At 49.1% G+C, this 20,456-nt stretch overlaps 1 protein-coding gene across 1 annotated transcript in view; it reads right to left on the reverse strand.

The window, feature by feature from the left end:
• Positions 1-20,456, reverse strand: part of ZFAT (zinc finger and AT-hook domain containing) — a 191,092-nt gene that overhangs the window by 147,482 nt on the left and 23,154 nt on the right. The window contains exon 2 of the mRNA XM_043601834.1: positions 11,165-11,341. Coding sequence (XP_043457769.1) covers positions 11,165-11,341 — 177 coding nt within the window. The remainder of the gene's footprint in view (positions 1-11,164; positions 11,342-20,456) is intronic.

Genomic DNA, 20,456 nt, shown 5'->3' on the forward strand with positions numbered 1-20,456 from the left:
CGGCCCTGACCTCTGGAGGAACCGGAGAACAAACGTCTTCATCTGAACCTACAGGACGAGCATGGGACCAACGGCCAGCCACGTAGGCAGTGGGTCACCAAGCCCCCCATAAAACCTCTGGACACCGAAGGCTGGGGTGAGCATCCCTGGCTGGAAGTTCTTGGGTCCTGTCATGTAAGACAGCTGGAAGAAGGCAAGACATCCAGGACTCCACAGGGGGAGGAGGGTGACCAAAAGGTCCACACCTCAAAGCCTCCAACCCCAGACTCGGCCCCTGCATCTCTCCCTTTGGCTGGTTCTGACTCACACACATTTTATAGAAAATGGTAATCGTGGTATGCTGCTTTCCCGAGTTCTGTGAGTCATTCCAACAAACCACGGAAGCTGAGAGAGCCCTTGGGGTCCCCCGGATTCGTAGCTAGCTGGTCCCGGGGATCCCCAAACTTACGGCTGGGGCCAGCAGTCTTGTGGGCAACCGTGCCCCTCACCCAGGGTTCAGCACGCTCACAGCGGCAGGGCACCCCACCTTCCCTCCTCGGAGACAAGCCGGAACACGTGCCACAGTGCCACGGGGTGCAGGGCTCTGCCTGCCGCGGTCTGTGCACAGGGGACTCATGGCCCTGGTCCTGACTGCCCGTTGCCCCCCCAACACCTAACCTGGTATCCCGCAGGGCCGGCAGGCACTGATAAATCCCAGTGAATTAAACTGGTGAGTGGTGCATAATCTGGCTGTCAAGGGAGAGACACAAAATCAGCCCTGAGAGCCTTGGAAAACCTCTAACACGACGGTGACAAAACTCATCTTACATCTTGCCACATCCATAATGCAGATGCTCAAGACCAATTAGTTAGCAAAAAATGAAATATTCATAAGTGAACTTGGAATAACTGAAGAGCACTGGGAACAGGGGCAACCACGGACGCCCCGCAGAAGTGCTGAGAACCCGGGCCCCAGGCAAGCGAGGTCCTAGAACGCCGCGGTCCAGACCTCGGCATGGGCTTCCTTTCCATCCCCTTCCTCCTCCGTGGGTACCTCTGTCTGGTGTCTCTGTGATCTGTCCCAAAGACATCTGCCCACGGAACCCCCTCTCCATTCCCTGTCACCTAGATCCCTTCACACGGCCTCCAGCCTCCTGCTCCCGCCCTCCTCCGCCTCCACCCCTTGTCTCACTGCTGTGCCCTTGCTCTGGAACTTTCCATTGTTTACAACACTCAGACCTGGCTTTCTAGGTCCTTTCTCACAAGGCTCAACACACACACACACACACACACACACACACACACACACACACACAGAGCTGTGCTCTCTCCCTGCTGCTCAGCAATGTTCTAGACCTCCCGAAATCTGCACAGGTAAGCCCAGTCTCTTTTCTTATACCCGCACTTTGCCCCCTGCCTGTGCCCACCTCCTGCACCCCAGGCCCCAATTCAAACCCTCAGAGCCTCCTCCACGAGGCCGCCCCAGCTGGTCTCACGCTGACAGTATGAGACACACGTAGCATGTAAGTCACTGACACAGCCTCCGACTGCATGTGTCCCTTTCTCCCCACCTCTGTCACACATCCCAAGGTTGAATCCCCAGGGCCCACAGGATCTCAGACAGAGCTGGAGATGTCGCAGCCACCGAATAAGTAAATACACGTCCATCAGTTGTTTGATGACAGGAGGCCATTTCCTGTGTCCACAGTTTCCCAAAGGAAGAAAGGGGTGAGCCAGCATGCATCATTTCAACCCTGTCCCAAAGCTGTAGTTGGGGGCAGCTTCCTCACAGTCAGAAGATCCAAGGCCAAAACGAGCAAGGGACAGGAAGCCTCTGCCAAGGGTTTTTAAATTCAATCAGAAGACAACATGGGCACCATGAAAATAAACAGCTCCACGCTACTAAAAATCTAATAACGTGAGCCCTTTATTTGTACATCACTCAAGTGTGCGAGGCACTTTCCCAGTTATTATCTCATTTCATCCTCATAAAAACCTTAAGAGATGGATGTAGCAAATGTAATTTCCTCAATAGGAAGAGAAATGAGGGACTCAAAGGTTCGAGGCACTCAGCACATTTTCCAGAGCCTGCTGCTGAGCTCAGAGCCAGGATCCAGGTTTCCTTCTCCCCGGCCCAGATCTTTCCACTGAGTCACGTACCCCTCGGGAGGGTGCTCAGCATGTTCAAGGCACCAGTGTGTGTGGTGCAGAGAACACCAGCTGGGAGACAGGCCGCCTTGAGTTCAATCCCCAGAGCTTCCATTTCCAATATGAAGAATAAACACAAGACTGTTTTATAGTCACTTATAAATAAAAGCAACCCATTAAGATGTTGAGCGTAGTACTTAGAAGGTGATGGATAAGTGGCAGCTGCTTATTACTACGGCCCTGCTCATTAATATTCTGACATGGACAGTCTCCCTGAAGGAACTATCAGCCTCCCAGCCAGGCCACCATCACATCACGTGATTCGTCAATGCACACCCGTTCTTGTTCATTACTGCACTTTTCCCTTGATTTCTTCATTTAGAGTTTCTCACACAGCAAGAAAGCCAGGGCAGAATTCGGGGCATCCACATTTCGCTGTGCTGAAGACTAAGGAGAAAGCCAGCACCCTCACTCCGTGGCTTAATCGTGTCACTCCAACTCAAGAATTTAGGAAAATCCTGAAACTCTTCACACAGTTGGGCCTGACACTCAGTCTCTGACATTTACTTCCAACGAGCCCAGGAAGCAATGGGAAGACGATGAATTATTTATCAGAAGCGCGGGAGTGTGAGCCTTCTAGGCTTATGGGGAACGTGGCGGCCCCTTCACGGGACAGACTACGGCTGGCCCTGGAACACGAGGCACCGGGGAGGCAAGGCACCCCAAGCCTGCTCCCCGTGGACTTCCCAGCAATGATGCGGAAATGTCATGCGAACAACGGCAACAACCAGCGATCATTAAGCACGTACAGCTCAGCATCGCGCAGAGCACTTCACGTGCATTTCCCCATCAAATGTCTGGGAACCACTGGTGTTATTCCCATTCTTCAGAAAAAGATGCTGAGGTTTAAGAAGATTGCTCAATTTGCCGCAAGACACAGAAGAGATGAGTGGCAGAGCAAGGCTTTAAACCCACTGTTTGCCTCCGAGTCCGTGAGCTTCACTCCTGTGTCGGCTCAGTTCATTCCCGAGCGCAGAAATAATACGATCTGACCTGTTCTCTGCACTCTGCAGGAAAGTGATGACAGCGTCACCCAGCTACAAGCCTTGGAGCGCTCTGACTCCGGGGCCGTGAAGTGCTTCGTGCACTCACCACGTACTAAGGCATTAGGTATTAACGTGTATTTATCCCATAACCTCTTCAAAAATAAAGGCCGGCATCTTATCTCCCTGTGACAGATGCCGAGAGCCACTCCCGTAGGCCAGCAGCAGGGCCTCCGCAGCTGTGCCCGCGGAGGGCAGGCGGGGGGGCCGATCCCTGGGCCGTGCTCCGCGAGGCGGGTGGGCACTGCGCACGGGCTGCATCAGCCCTGATCGCGGTTTCGGCTGGTTCGCCCAGAAAGCAAGCCTGCTACCGCTAACTCACCAGCCCAGAACGGGGGCGCCTTTTCGTAATCTGCACAAAAGCAGGCTGTGGGCCACGGCAGCCATGGCTGTCACGTGACCAGCCCACAACTGGAACGAGTCTATCCGAGGTGGGTGCTCTTTAACCACCCCCATGCTGCCTGCCAGAGCAGAAGAGAGGGCTCAGGTTTCGGTGGCTTCTGGAACAGCAAGTGCAACACGCCTGCGGACACTCAGCGCGACCTTATGGCGGCAGCTGTCCAGAAGAGACGACACAGACATTTAAATTTAGACGCCAACTTCCTGTGGGAAGCTTCCTCTCACCCTCAAACTAGACTGTGTGACCCCCTCTTTAGCAGCCTGCACTTGGGCCCAGAGAAGTGCTTTCCCCACTGCACTGCACAACCGCCTCTCTGCCCACCGGCCACCCACCAGCCAGGAGGCGGACCCACAGGAACAGCGCCCCCTGCGTCCGGCACCCTGCCCCCAGCACGGCACCCAGGCAGGTAACAGGTGCACGGCTACTGAATGAAGAAGCGAGAGGCACCTGGGTGGCTCAGCTGGTTAAGTGTCTTGACTTTGGCTCAGGTCATGATGTCACGGGCTCTGTGCTGACGGCTCGGAGCCTGGAGCCTGCTTCAGATTCTGTGTCTCCCTGTCTCTCTGCCCCTCCTCCTCCACTTGTGCTCTCTCTCAAAGATGAATAAACATTAAAAAAAAAAAAGAAGAAGCAGGATGGGAGGGAAGGAAGAGATAAGAAGGAGAAGAGTTTCTATGGAAGGTCTGAAAGAGGAACAAGATAAAAGAGCTCAAACAAGGCTCTCTGGTGACCCGCTTGAGTTCCAGCTCCAGGAAGCCCACCTGCCCCAGGCGCCATCAGGACGAAGAGATGTGGGCACACACATGCTCACCCATCACTGACGCCCAAACACACACCCACACACATTCACCGACACAACCACACACTCACACACGCACACGTTCTCTCCACGAGGCAGTTTTTTCCTGGACCACAGCCAGAGACTTGATTAGGAAGAGGGGAGAAAATGAAAGGTTCTAATGCAGACCACTTCCTACATGAGCAAAAAAGATTAAAAGGCTATAAAATAAACCAAAGGATTTAGGAACCTTCATGTTATAAAGGGAGACCAAAATAATAAATCAATTACTGCTCAGTTAAAGGTTTAATTAAACCATTTCAAGTATCTCTCAACTTAAAATGAATTGTGAAGGTTAAGCCTGAATAGAAATCATTAGAGAGAAACTAAGCTTCTAGAAGCCTCAAATAGTATGGACTCGCACAGAGAGAAAAAAGAAAGACTCGGAGTTCTTAATGAAAGACTTTTGAAGAAATTTGCTCGTATTAAGAATCCGAGTTTAATTAAAGTCTTAAATACTTTTAAAAATTAAACTGTACAGGCAACTAATCTTCCAGTATACATACACCAAAAAAGAGAGAGAGAAAACGTGTTCAAGAAAAATTTAGGTCGAAGGTAAATTCGTTAACAAAAGAAAATAATTCCTTTCTTCTTTAAGTTTTTATTTATTTATTTTGAGAGAGGGCAAGTGTGCACATGAAAACATGCAGATCGGGGAGGGGCAGAGAGGGAGGGAGGGAGGGAGAGAATCCCAAGTAGGCTCTATGTCAGCACGGAGCCCAACGTGGGGATCGAACCCACAAACCATGAGATCATGACCTGAGCCAAAACCCAGAGTCACCTAACCAATTGAGCCACTCAGGTGCCCTGGAAAATAATTCTTAAAGCAGCTTCACAGTAAGAATTTGATTATGCCCACATCAGTGTAAGAACAAGCAAATGCCACCAGGGCAGCTGGGTCCAATCCCACTCTCCCACCTACTGACCAGGTAACCTTGAGGGTGTTGTCATAATTCCCCCAGTCTCTGAGCACATATTCCTCAATTATAAAATCCGAGCATCAGCAAGGAGATGGAAGACGTGGACCGCACTGTAAAAACAAAGCCTTAACACCACCATCAGCAGAACATAAATTCTTCTCAATTGCACGTGGAACGTTCTCCAGGACAGACCACATGTTAGGCCATAAATCAAGTCTCAATAAATGTACAGAGACTGAAATCATACAAAGTATGTGGACGGAAATTAGAAATAAAAAAATCACACACGTGAATAACAAAAAACAACAAAAAACCCGATTAAAAAACGCACAGAGGACCTGAGCAGACATTTTTCCAAAGAAGACCTATAGATGGCCAACAAGACACACGAAAAGATGCTCAACATCACTCATCATCAGGGAAGTGCAAAGTCAAAACTACACCTCATGCCCGTCAGAATGGCTAAAATCAAAAACACAAGAAACAGGCGAGGATGTGGAGAAAAAGGAACCCTCGTGCACTGCTGGTGGGAATGCAAACTGGTGCAGCCACTGTGGAGGGCAGTATGGGGTTTCCTCAGAAAGTCAAAAAAAGAACTACCCTACGATCTGCCAGTTCCACTTCTAGGTACCGAAGAAAACAAAAGTACTAATTTGAAAAGATACATGCATATCTACGTTCCCTGCAACAGTATTTACAATACCCAAGATGCGGAAGCAACCAAAGTGTCCATCAATAGATGAATGGATAAAAAAGATGTGGGGTGGGGGTGTGTGTGTACATATATATGTATATATACGCACATGTGTATACATACGTATACACACACAATGCACACACACACACACACACACACACACACACAGACATTAGAATATTACCTAGCCATAAAAAGAGAATGAAATCTTGCCATTCACAACAACACAGACAGACCCAGAGGGCATCATGCTAAGTAAAATAAGTCTGAAAGAAAAAGATAAATATATATGATTTCACTTATATACGGATTCTAAAAAACAAAAGAACAAACAGAACAGAAAGACTCATTGTTACAGAGAACAAACTGGTGGTTGCCAGAGAGAGACAGCTGGGGAGACAGGTTAAATACATGAAGGGGATTAAAAGGCACAGACTTCCAGGGACAAAGTAAATAAGTCACGGGGATGAAAAGTATGGCATAGAAAATATAATCAATAATATTGTAATAACTTCAATACAGCCACAGATAGTGACGGAGAGTAACCAGAGCCATCATGGTGATCACTTCCTAATGTATAAAAATACAGAATAACCATCTTCTTACATACTGCATCTAATGTAATAATGTATGTGAATTAAAATTGAATTTAAAAAAGGACGGAAAGAAATTTGAAAAACTCATAAATACATGGAAATTAAATGGCACCCCTACGTAACCCATGGGTGAAAGACGATATCAGAAGGGAAACTAGGAAATACACTGAGATGATCAAAAGGAAAACACAACATGCGAGCATTCATGGGACGCAGTGCAAACAGGCTTCGCAAGGCAGTTTATAGCTGTAAAGGCCTACGTGAAATACAGAAAGATCTCAAATCAGTGGCCTACTCTTCCAACTCAAGAAACCAGAGAAAACAGAAGCAAACCAAATACACAGCGAGCAGGAAAAGAAAAAATAAAATGAAAATTAAGAGTGTAAAGAGGTGAGACAGAAAAACAAAAGATAAAAAAAAAAAAAAAAACCTGACAAACTTTTAGCTAAACTCACCAAGAAAAGAGAGGGAAGACTTAAATAGCTAAAATCAAGAATGAAAGATGGACAATTAGTATTAATCTTACCAAAAAAAGGTTTTTATAATTCTAAAGGAATACTATGAACAATTAATTATATGCCAACAAATGAGATAACTTTGAGGAAATGGAAAATTTCCTAGAAAGACACAAACTACCGAAAAGAATTCAAGAAGAAACAGAAAATATTCGTACACCTATCATAAGCAAAAAAACGGAATCAGTAATCAAAAATCTTCCCACCAAAAACGAAAAGCCCAGAATTAAAGGGCTTCGCTGGTGAATTCTATCAAACATTTCAGAAGAACGGACACTAACACTTCAAAAATCTTCCAAAAAAAAAAAAAAAACAATGAACAAAACAAAAAACAAAAGAGAAGGGAACACTTCCCAGCTCATTCTGTGAGGCCACAAACCATTTTGATTCCCAAACCAAAGACATCAGAGAAATGATCCTACCGTTATCTCTGCATCTAAACATAAATGTCTTCATCAAAATAGTAGCAGACCAACTCCAGCAGCATATTAAAAAGGACTATGCGGCGTCACCAAGCGGGGTGTATCCCAGGAAGTGACTCTGGGTATGCAAATCCTTCCATACAAATCACCACATTCAGAGAATGAAGGGGAAAAAGAACCACACGGTCATCCCCACAGAGTGATGGACCACGACTGCAGAGCAGGTAAGAGGGGGAACACGGGCCTGGTGGGCTGGCTGTCAGGGAGACGAACAGGAAGAGGGATCCCTAGGAAGAGGGGGGCCCGGGATGGCCTCCCAAGCAAACAGTCATCTCTTTCACTAATATCAGTAACGAGGGCAAGGGTGGTGGAAATCAGCACACGTGTGTATTATAAAACACTGACACGCAGAGTTCCAGAAGATCTGTTCTCTGATCGTTTATTCATTATTTAGAAATGAAATGAAAAATTCAGATTCTTTTACCTCATTCACATTTCATTTTAGTGGAAAGAAAATCTTAATAAGCAAAGCTGAATAAAAATAGAATTAAGGGTTTGTAACAAGCTTTCTCAAAGTTCTCGACATGTTAACCCACGTGACTTCTCTCTGCCATATGAATTTTACAAAAGAGTTTATCCATTCTTCTGAGTCTATAGATGTTCAACCCCAGAGACAGGGGTTCTGATTAAATCAGTTCCTGAGTAAAGTTTTGGTTCCACCTGTCCGTTAAGCTACACTCCTTGGAAAGCCAAAGCGTCTTTTTCTTTCTTAAAGTTTATTTTCTTTATTTTTGAGAGAGAGTGAGAGAATGGCAGAGAGAGAGGCAGAGAGAGAATCCCAAGCAGGCCCCATGCTCAGCACAGAGTCCAATGCAGGGCTCGAACCCACGACCCATGAGACCATGACCTGAGATGAAATCAAGAGTCAGGTGCTCAACTGACTGAGCCACATGGGCTCCCCAAGCCAAGGCATCTTAACTGCTCAACAGGAAGGCAGCCGTGGGGAATGTGGAAGTCATCAGGGATCCTCCAGTGAGGTCTGGAAGGATGAGCCTTACTCACTCCCAGGCTGGGTGGCAGAGGGAGGCGTGGCTGAACTGTGAAGGCCTTAGCATTAGGCAGATTCTTTTTTCTTTTTTTTTTTTCCAGCTTTACTAAGGCATGATTGATAGCCAAAAATTGCATATACTTAGATTACACAATATGTTTTCTTCAAGGTGTACAAGATAATTTAATGTCCATAATACCCTGTGAAATGGTCACCACAATCAACGATAGTAACCATTTTTCTTCTTTTGATGAGAACGCTTAAGATTACTCTGTCCGCAAACTTCAAGTATACAATACAATGTTGTTTGCTGCACCTTAGATCCCTGGGACTTATTCATCTCAAAGTTTGTGCCTTCTAGACTATCATCTCTCCATCCCCCACTGCCCGAGAGCCACTTTTCTATTCTCTCATTCTATGAATTCAGCTCTTTTGGATTCCACCTCTACGTGCGATCATACAGGATTTGTCTTTCTGGGTCTAGCTTATTTCACTTAGGATAGTGTCTTCCAGATTTGTCCATGTTGCAAATGGCAGGATCTTCTCCTTTTTTATGGCTGGATAATATTCCTCTCTGTGTGTGTGTGTGTGTGTGTGTGTGTGTGTGTGTGTGTGTGTCATTTTCTGTATCCATTCATCTGTTGACAGACACTTAGACTGTCCATTGTGAATAATGCTGCAATGAACACGGGAGTGTGCATATCTCTTCAAGATCCTTCATTTCTTTTGGATGTATTTCCAGAAGTGAGATTGCTGGATCATATACTAATTCCACCTTTACTTTTGTGAGGAACCCCCAAAGCGTTTTCCACAGCGGCTGCACCAATTTACATTCCCACCGACAGGACCCGAGGGTTCCCTTTTCTGCCCATCCTTGCCAGCACCTGTTGTCTTCCTGAGGGCAGCCATTCCGAGGGCCGTGAGGTGATACCTCACTGTGGTTTTAACCTGCCCCTCCCGGATGGGTGGTGACATTGAGCATCTTTCCATGCACCTGTTGGTCGTCTGTATGCCTTCTTTGGGAAAATGTCTGTTCAGGTCTTTTGCATGTTTTTAATCAAGCTATTGGGTAGATTCTTAATGACAAATTGACTTCCCTCCCCCTCCTCGTCCCCAAAGCAAAGAGAATCAAACGTGCGCTATCGGCTGAGATGTGATCATGTGTGACTTCCCACCTCAGTCCTGCTTTCTCGAAGTGGAAAGAGCTCACGAGGCCAGTGATGGAGCTGAAACACCGTGAACACAGCACTACCGGCTGCCGGTGACGAGGACACAAATTCTCCTGCTCCTCCTCATTCGCCATCACCAGTTTCAGGTGCTGGGTTCTCTTGGTTTCATCTTCCGCCACTAACAGTGACTAGCAGAATTTCCCTTAACTTCTCAACAACTTATTCCTCTGTCAGGTGTATTCCTCTGAGCTCCCTGGGAACGGCCAGAGGGACTCATTAACCAAAACATTTTTTTGTCTGGACTCTCTCCTTGTTAACGATGCCAGACAGATGATCAATAAGCCAGTCTATTTAGAAATGCCAGCCTGAATATTCCCAGGAAAGAGCAGTCGGTTATCAGTGTGGCTAATGAATCCTGTGATGGAACACTGATGGCCACAGAGTGCACTTCTGCACAGGCGACTGGCCGTTGTCCCTCATCGTATAAAAATAGTTTTGTGGGCTTTTTTTCCCCCACTGTCGTTTGCAGCTACTCTTACTGGGCTACACATTGTCTTTGTCTGTGGGGACCTAATTACGGGGCCTAGATGGTTTCTCTAATCCATCCACCTGCCCCATCTGACGCCATTCAGTGGGAGATGTCTGGACGCTGCAGACAAGACGTATCTCACTTCACACACCGACTGTGAACCTGATGGAGTCCGTGCGAACCAAAGCTTTGCAATTTGGATCCTTGTTCCAGGGTTACAAGCTCAGTCCAGAAACGCGGGGTCTCAGATTATATGTTCTTACACATTCATCACGTATGTTGTCACAGCTTCCCTTCATTGTCTCCTGTGCCAGGCGTCACCCAATCCTCAGCGCCCACCCGGTGACAGGCCTGTTCTCTTCATTTGTCAGGGGAGCACGGTGAGGCTCAGAGAAGCCATATCATCTGCCTCAGGTAATGCAACTGGTAGGTCCTAGAGCTGGCTGGGACCCCCACTCGTCCGACAATAAGCTCACGGTTCGTTTGTTTTTTTTATGCTGTTGGACACTATCCCCGCCTTTCATTCACTCAATCATTCATTCGTTCCTTTGTTCATTCTTCCTTCCAAAGCCAGAGAAGCACCTGCAGAGGCCAGGTACGGTGAATTCAAAACCACAACCTTATTTTGAACGGACCTACAACTGGACAACTGTTAACTGTTGGAGACGGGAACCTTCCGGGTTTCTATGCCCAGCAAACAGAAACCCAGCCTCGAAGGGCTGGCAGGCAAATCACAGCCATCGTCACCAGCAGGCACATCCGTGGCCGTGGCCCCTCACCCGGCACCCCGGGCCCCTTACCATCTCCGCTTTTGTGTGGGTTGGTGGGTTCAGGAGTGCTCAGAGGCCTTAGGGGAATGATGATCTCGTCCGCACTAACCCCTTCTCCTGCGTGCTTCTCAGAGACGTGGGAGAGGAGCTCCGACTGATTTGGTGAGAAAAGGTTACAGCATTTGCACATGAAGATGGCCGTGTTCTCTGTGGGGGGGGGGGGGGGGGGAGAAAAAGCAAACTGCGTTATTTCCTCTGAACAAAAACAATGATTACTTCCAGTCGCCAAAGGAAAGTATTGAAGGCTGCCCTTTTGAGCAATGGCCAGCCTCCACCTGACTGCGTCCCTCTCGTGGATACCTCCACACCAGGCAGCTCACTTCTAACTTCAGGGGGCCCCAATTGCCAGAAAATTCTTTCTTCCGAAATTCAAAACCACCGCCCTTCCGGATAGCATCTGATACGGACTCCCCCCTTACCAAAGCCTACCGGACAGCCCAGATTCCGGCATCGACATGGCAACACGAAAGAACGAAACCCAGCCTTCAAATGAATGCACCGCACTGACAGCAATGAAGTGCTCCAGCGAGGCTCTCTCCAGTTAGGTACCAGGAAAAATTTGATCAAAATAGCATTTCTCAAGAGCCGAGACACCTTGCACTGGCCGGCACAGGGACTGGAAACCAGAAGAATGGGAATCTGTTGATTTTTTTAAGCTACTTAATTCCTATTTGAAAGCAGTACCACCATTCACAAATATTTACTAATAGTCTATTAGAGTTCATCCCATTATACTAGGCAGGAAGACATAACGGGAAAACGCTCATTTTTAGTTGGATAAGATAACTGTAGGTACACATAGGAATATTAAATTTAGGATCAAAAAATAATTAGAAGCTGGAATTTTTTTTAACGACAAGAAGAACTGGTACGATGGAGAGGACAATGGCTTTGAAGCCACAGGGACCCAGATTACATGCCCAGCCCAGCCCGTGAGTGCTGTAAAGCTGGGCGATCTCCGAGGAGTAGTGAGAACCCCTCGGTCGCTGGTACGAAACAGGACACACAGCTCACGTGCCCACTCAGCGGTGGGAACACAGCAGGCACTCAGGAAACCACAGCACTCCACCAACCACGTGCCTGCGCCCACGTCACCCACACGGCTGGGCCGTCACCATCACTAGCCCCACGGGGCCTCTCCGTGCCGCCTGGCAGGCACACACGCTCCAGGCCACATGCTCTCCGTGGAGGCTGGACGGATCTACAGCGATCCTAGGCGATCTCTTGGCCGCCTGCTCTCCGTGGATGGTGAACAAATGTCTCAGACCCCTCCATTCCCACCGCCCATCCTCACGCGCGGCCGCTGACCTTGGTTCCTATTTCACGTGTAGCCACCAGAAGACGGCTTCCAAGGGCTTCCTCCGCCACACCTGCCCACCCACCTGCACCTTCACCCACCCACCCACCCGGCCTGACTCCTGCTGGTATGAAGGCTGGCACCAGCAGTGGCACAGAATGGGGGGGGGGGGGAAGGGGACCCATGGGAGTGGGCTACCCCAGTGCAGGCAATATCTTTACCACTGACACTGTTTAGAATTGGTGGATCAGGGAGATAGCAAAACAAAAAAGGAGACCAACACTTAAATGCTATGACATCTGGGGCGCCTGGGTGGCTGGGTCGGTTAAGCATCCAACTTCGGCTCAGGTCATGATCTCAAAGTTCATGAGTTCGAGCCCCATGTCGGGCTCTGTGCTGACAGCTCAGAGCCTGGACCCTGCTTCAGATTCTGTCTCTCCCTCTCTCTCTCTCTCTCTGCCCCTTCCCTGCTTGCACTCTCTCTCAGAATAATTAAACTTTTTAAAAAATGTTGTCACTGCTTTAAAATTCTCCAAAGACAGTGCATCCTTACAGGTGCCTGCACCTGGTAAGAGGGTGCCACAGCCCACCCTGGAAGATCACTGGACAGAGGGGCAAGGCAACGGCCCCTCCCGCCCAGTGACCGAGTTCCAGTAACTTCTTTCTCCAGCACACCAATCCTTCCTCTCTGCCACTTGCCATATGCTTACTTCTCCCATCTTAACCCCAGACTCTCTCCTGCTCTCCACCCCCTTGCCCTCCCCCACCCCTATTTTCCTCCTCCTTCTCCTCACAGCAAGACTCCCCCCCCAGAAGGAGGAGACAGGAATGAAAGGCATTGAGCCTGCTGGCCACCGCCACAGTGAGGACGGAAGCCCGCCAGGCACCGGAGCTGCACAAGTAACCCCCTCTGGATCCAAAGGAAGGGCTTCTCCACGAACGAGCAGGAGGGGTGGCGGCCTAAGACAACTGTCCCCGACCAAACAACACCAGAAACAGAAACGTAACAAAGCAGAACACTGCTTCTTCAATGGCACTCTCGTCAATAGTGTCAATCGATTTTTTTTTTCCAAGAAATGCTTTATTCCTAAGGAACCCAAAATGCTTCCCATTCAAAGAGGAAGAGATTACAGCAACACTTCTTGTCTTTCTACGAGGCCACGTTGTTTTCAACACGCTTCCTGCTGACCCAACAGCGATCTCATGACTCAGGCAGAAAAGGGTTTGCAATCCCCCTCCCACCGGTGAGGAAACCGAGGCTGAGAGAGGACAAGCAGGCTGCCCGCGTCACGGTCCGCAGGAAGGAGACACCAGACAGACTCTCTGCGACCCGCTTCTGACGTGAGCTGGTTCGGCTACACCCCGTGAGTGGAGTTCCTTCAAGTCAGGCTAAAATCCTCACCGTTGTAACCAACAGCGTCTGAACTGAAAGTCATTCCAAAGAGCATAATCCCCAAACCACTGATCAAGTTCTTCCTTGTTCACTGTAGTACGTCCTGAGCAGCAGGCACAGGTGCGCCCCCTGCAGGCCCCGGGGCAGAGAGGACTCTGGCGGGAGCCCCCCAAGGAGCAGGCCCCAGCTGCCCAGGGGAGGCGGACACGTCAGGGAACAGGTGCATCTCACGGTTTTTACGAAACTACTTCCCAACAGACCTGTACGTAATCCTGGTTTCTGTGACGCTTTCAGGAGAAAGGGAATTCTGTGACATTTCACGCAGCAGAACTTTCGGGGACCACAGAGTTATGGGGAGGGGTCTCCGCTCACAGGCATACCAGGCACTGTCTAGAGACCAAACAAATAAGACTACCTTTGCATCTATGTCTGGCCAAGTGCTGGAGGCTGCTGCAAGTCAGCCACCACCATCGCTTAGCGGTCGGGCAAGTCCGCCGCACTGTAAGGCTGGCATCTGACCTCGGCTGCCTGCTGTCAAGGAGCACGTGCTTCCCCAGAGCCTGCTGCACGTCCGCTCCACGAGGCGGGTGGAGGCTAGACCTGGAGATCCCAAGGTGTGGGCAGAGGTAAGGACACGTGACCCAGGAGGTTGAGAGAGGCTGCCCTCCCCTCGGCCACCCAGCCAGGGAAGCGCAGAGTCAAGGTGGAATGCAGCCTTACCTGACCTGGGCCCGGGGTCTCCCGGAAGCCACGTGGCCCTGCCAGGGTCGGCACCGCTAAGGAACGCAGCTGTGGAACAGCCCACAGGCCCACGCGACTGCCCCGAGCTGCACCAGCAGGCGGGCTCTATTTTGCCACCGACCAGGCAACCTTGAGGTTTTTTTTTAAGATTTTCTTTTTAAGTAATCTCTACACCCAACGTGGAGCTCAAAGTCACAACCCCGAGACTACAAGTCGCACGCTCTACAGACTGAGCCGGTCAGGTGCCCCAATTCAACCCTGGATTTAAGAGTGGCTGCTTCCAGAAGCCCAGAGAGAACACACCGTGCTCCCTCTTGAACGCCCCACAGGCCTCCGAGAAGGAGGGAAACTGTGCCCTCCGTAAAGATGCTCACAAAGCAAAATGCCAACACGTGGGAAGAGAGTGGCACATCAGACTGCCTCCCCCCAAACATGGAGAACTGCTATCCCACCAAAATAACAACAGGGGAGCTATTTTCATTTTTTATAGTGGACGAATATGAAAAAATGTATCTTATACCCTGAAAAACAATCATAATTATGTTGTCAGCTCATTCTGATGAAGATGCTATAATTTGGATGCATTTTTAGGTCCAATTACTGTGCACTCCTCCTCAACAAAAGGATTCAGAGAGAAAATCACATGCTCAACACAAAGAAAATCACAGAAGTTTGGGGTTTGAGTGTTCAATTTCTATGAAGTATTTGCCAGTTTTGGCCAACTACTCTATACTATTAAGAAGGAAAATCTCAAAATAATTGCATAAGCAAGTCCCCATTTCTAAACTCTGATGTGCAAACACTCCAAGCCAGGAAGAGCCACATCCTGTCTGTGACCTCTGACTCCACCTGCTTACCACCACCCTGTCTGGGGACCTTGGATGAGCAAGCCTCTGACCCCACTCCTTGAAGAAGGTCATGAAGTAGAATGGGCTTGTAGGTCCTGGGAGGTTGGTTAGGCCCCTGGGACGCCGGGAAGGGTCACTGGGAGCTAACAGGTCCCACCTCTTACTCTGGCCACAGGCAACACACGGGTGAGCTAAAGCTGGCCTGCTCCCAAGGGGACTTCCCCACAAATCTCAGGCCCTTGAGTAAACAGTCTGTTCAGCCTTGAGCTGAAGTCACATGCTCCAGCCAGCTCACAGGCTGCTCCGGCCCCAGCACACAATCAAGGGCAGGCTGTCTCTTTTGCTGCTGTCCTTTGTAAGTCCATCTCCTCTGGGACACTCAAGGTGGGATGACCAGAGCAGGACAGCATTCAGGCATCCCAGGTCCCCTGGTCCTACAACAGAGTTTTTCATTTCATTTCATTTTATTTATATTATTATTATTGTTATTATTATTATTGCTATCACCATCATCATCGTAATACAGCTAAATAGTACAGAGCCCTGTAGAACAGAGACAGCCCCCTTATCTTCCCCTTGAGGATAACGGCATCACTGAGCAGTTTGCTGTGCATCACAAGAGACAGAGAGACAAAGAAACATCATGCACGCCTATCCTTTCCCTCCCCTCAGGGGCCCTAATGCCCTGGCCCCTCCACCCCGGTCCCTCTCCCAGCACTGAGCTCAGGACGACAGCCACCCTACAACAGCCAAAGCCCATAGACCACACTGCTGCCCACTCCCATCCCTGTGGGCAAAGGCCGAGCAGGAAGTCAAGACTTCCACCCGGACCAGGCAATTAAGGAAGCACCCCTCCCACTCCCTGCTGGGCTGGGGTCAGAGGAGGCCCCGCGGGGAGCCTGAACCCCCATCCTGCCCAGCAGTACTGGGGCACATCTTCCCGCAGGCATCGACGGAGGCCGAGGAGGGAGCCTGGAGTTCTACCTACCCTCCCTGGCAGTGACGAAGCAATACCCCAAGTCTGCCCCAGAGCAGTGTCAGGGGGCCTGCTAAAACAGAAGATTCGGAGAGGATCCAGACTCTCATTAACTCGTAAAATGCTCAGAGTTCAAGAAAAAGTCATTCCTCGTAATTTTTCAAGCATCAACACAGAATGGAAAAGACAGAAGAAAGAAATCAAGGACCTCAAAGAAGGAACAAGGAAAGGCACACAATCTGATTAACAGGGCAAACAGACTGAAAAACCTGAACGGGGCCTCAGGGACGTGTGGGACTATAACTGAAGATCTAACCTGTGTGGCACCAGGGTCCCAAAAGAGGAGAAAGACAGTGGGGCTGGGAAAGGATTCGGGGAAATAATGGCTCAGAATTTCCCAACTCTGACAAGAGACATAACCCCACACGTTCAAGAAGGCCAGCAAATCCCGAACAGGATAAACCCAAAGAAATCTACGCCAAGGCACATGATAATCAAAACTTCTGAAACCTGGAGACCGGGGGGGGGGGGGGGGACCCCAGAGAACAGCTTCCCATGTGGGAAACTATCTGAGTGACAGCAGATTTCCCAACACACACAACGCGGGCCAGAAGGAAGTGGCACTTGTTCGAGTGCAGCAAGGAAGCAAGTGATCACCTCGATTCTACATCCAGCAAAAACGTCAGAAATAAAGGGGAAACCGAGACATTCCCGGAGGAAGGAAAACTAAAAACGCTGTCCAGCAGACTTACCTTCTACGAATGGCCAAAGGGAGGTCCCTGAATAGAAAGAAAATGATAAAACAACGAATCCTGGGACATCAAAAGGGAAAAAAGTACAAAGGAACGTGTAAAAATACGGGCAAATGCATCAGATTTTCCTTTTTCTTTTAGTTTCCCGAAGCATTTTTGACAGTTGAAGCAAAAAGCAGAAGTCTGTCTGATGTGGTTCTCAATGTATGCAGAAGAAACATTTGCGACAATGACAAGCGGGGGGTAAAGAGGGTATACAGGGCGGTAACATCTCTACTCACGCACGCCGGCAAAATGTCAACCCGACTTCTGCCTGTGGACCGAGGGGGTGGCTACACGAACCCACACACGTGATACGAAGGGACCAGAACTATGCACGCACATCGTACCACACCAACTCCTTGCTCTGATATTGCACAAGAGTTACATAAGACGTGACTCGGGTGGGGTTGAGCTGATGGAAAGCTCTGGAGCTGCACAGTGGTGATGGCTGCACAGCACTGTCAGTGTCCTTAAAGCCACTAAGCTGTATTGCTAAAAATGGTCAAGATGATAAATTTCATGCTATGTATATTTTATCAAAAAACAAATGGAGTAAATCAGGTAAAGGGTATACGAGACTTCTCAGTACTATCTTTGAAACCTCCCAGAAGGTATTTCAAAATACAAAGTTAAACAAATAAAAAGTGGGGCGCCTGGGTGGCTCAGTCGGTTGAGCGTCCGACTTGGGCTCAGGTCACGATCTCACGGCTCGTGAGTTCAAGCCCCGCATCAGGCTCTGTGCTGACAGCTCGGAGCCTGGAGCCTGCTTCGGATTCTGTGCCTCCCTCCCTCTCTCTGCCCCTCCCCTGCTCACTCTCTGTCTCTCTCTCCCTTCTCTCTCAAAAATAAATAGACATTAAAAAAAATTTTTTTAATAAACATAAAAAAATAAATAAAAAGTACCGTGGCAGACAAAACAGACCTCTGCCTACCAGTGTGGATCCTCCAGAAAGGACACTGAACTTGAGAAGCGGCGTGTATCCTGCCTGACGTATCCACAACCCCATCCAATCGCAAACACCCTATGAGAAATCTAGGGCTCAGGAGGGTGGGGTGAGGTGGCTGGGCAGAAAGGGGTCAGTCCAGGTCCCTGTGCCCACCTCTGTGGGATAGCGGAGTGATACGGGCTCTGAAGGGCTGGCATCCCACGTCTATGTCAAGCACCTTCCGCCCCCGGAGCCCCCATTCCCTGTAGCCAGAGCCCCACCCAGCCCAACGCCGTCCATCTTACCCTCAGCAACGATGCCGCTGGGGACACAGTAGGCACTCGATAAATGTGAGATGAACTGATGATTCTAAACATGCTTAAACATTTATCAATGCTCACAAGAAGACAAAATGCTATATTACCAGACTATTAGATTACTCTATTTAAAAGCTTTAGTTTAAAAAAAAAAATCTCTTTCCTCTTCTGGGTTAGTATAAATCACCCTCTGCTTTGTAACTATCTTCTACTCAGATTGATGAACTTCAAAGAGAGTTCAACAGCCAAAGCTCAGATCCTATTAAATTATCTATCTTATGAAAACAGTAGGGCTGGCAAATTCTTTCAGAGTTAAATATTTTTGTTTTCTTGTTTTTCACTCGCCCTTAAGTTATTAAATTCGTAAGAGCTGGCAGCTTTCCAATAAGAGTGGAAATATTTTAACAACATAAAGCCAGATTGCTGTCACAGCCAATGTGACGAAAAAGGCTCATTGCGCAGCTTCGTACAATCAAAAATACCTCTTCCTTTTATCTTCAGGAAAAGAGGCTTGGGTCAGGACACGACATTCTCTCCCATTTAGTTTATTTTACAGAACCTTCCACCAGCTGGGGATGCGCCACATACATCATCATCGTCACCACGATGACCGGGAACTTGCGGTAACCAAACACACAGGCGATTCGATGAGGAAGAAGGAAAAGACCAGGGAGCTAAAATCAATTAAACCCTCGCCACCAGCCGCACCACGCAAGGCTCACGCTACACTTAATCTTACAGCCATCCTAAGAAGTGGGTTCTATTATTGTATTTCCTCAAATCGAAGACAACACCCATTTTAAGAGGCACTGATACTTTACATTCCGCTAAAAAAGATGAAAACGCTGCCAAATAAACTAAGACACACTGGTTTCTTATCACACAGGCTGTAAGACAGCTCCTGATTTTAGCGATGCTACAACGCGAGTCTTTGAGTCAACGGGACTCGGTAACACTTCCAGATTCCCACGGAAGCGCAGCTCGGTCTCAGTGCCGGGAGGGAGGGCGGGCGTGAGCCCAGGAGAGCCTGACTCGAGCCTCGCTCTTGTCCCAGCACCCCCAACACACCCTGGGGTTGGGGGCTCCACTTCCGGGCTTACTTCCGTGACAGTATCTGAAACCCTGCTTTCCAGAAAGAGGACAAGACAGACATTTTCTGAATGCCAGCACTTTCACACTCCGTCGCGTGTGATCCTGACAAGCAGGGCTGTCGCTAACAGACGCCTCCAGGAGAAAGGGGGGAAATGTACCCCTTCCTCAAGACGCTAGCTCCCCCTGTCAGAAAGTGGTCACAATATACCGATTTTCTTGAAACGTGACACTTTCCTACCATCTGCAGAAAGGTGCCATAAGGGATACACAAATATATGAGGTGAATGAGTCCCCTTAGATGTGTTGCCCTGGTGCAGTGTGCAATCGACACAGCTGTACAAGGCGGTCCTGCTACGTGAAGACATCACTATCCCCTGTGACAGATAAGAATGCTATCACTTGTACGAGAGGATCAAATTCAGGCCTACGTGGTTCCAAAGCCACTCGGTCAGTGCAAAAGAACCGGACAAATTAGGAAGGAACACATCTTGTACATGCATGCATGTGGGCATGTGTCTATACAGGAACATACTAACCACACGCCACAGGAAAGCACGTGGAGGAAGACTTCGCGGGAGGGGAGGCAGAGCTGGCCCAGGAGAGGGTAGGACAGCGTGAGGCAGGAGAAGGGAGCTGCCACAAACGAGGACTAGAAGCCAGCCGACAGGGGCAGAGCACAACCCTTGAAAAGCCTTCAGAGTAGAGAGGGGGAGAACAAATCCAAGGTAGGGAGGCACATGAGGGTGCCTTTGCAGGCGGACAGCAAGTCCTGGTCCTCGGAAAACCCACCGGGGAAGCCTGCCCAGGAGTGGCGAGGCCACCGGCCTCCACGACAGGAGGCCCGTCCCGAGGGAGGCAGGAGCAGCGAGGCACACAGG

Source organism: Prionailurus bengalensis, chromosome F2 (assembly GCF_016509475.1).
Source record: "Prionailurus bengalensis isolate Pbe53 chromosome F2, Fcat_Pben_1.1_paternal_pri, whole genome shotgun sequence".
Classification (NCBI taxonomy): domain Eukaryota; kingdom Metazoa; phylum Chordata; class Mammalia; order Carnivora; family Felidae; genus Prionailurus; species Prionailurus bengalensis.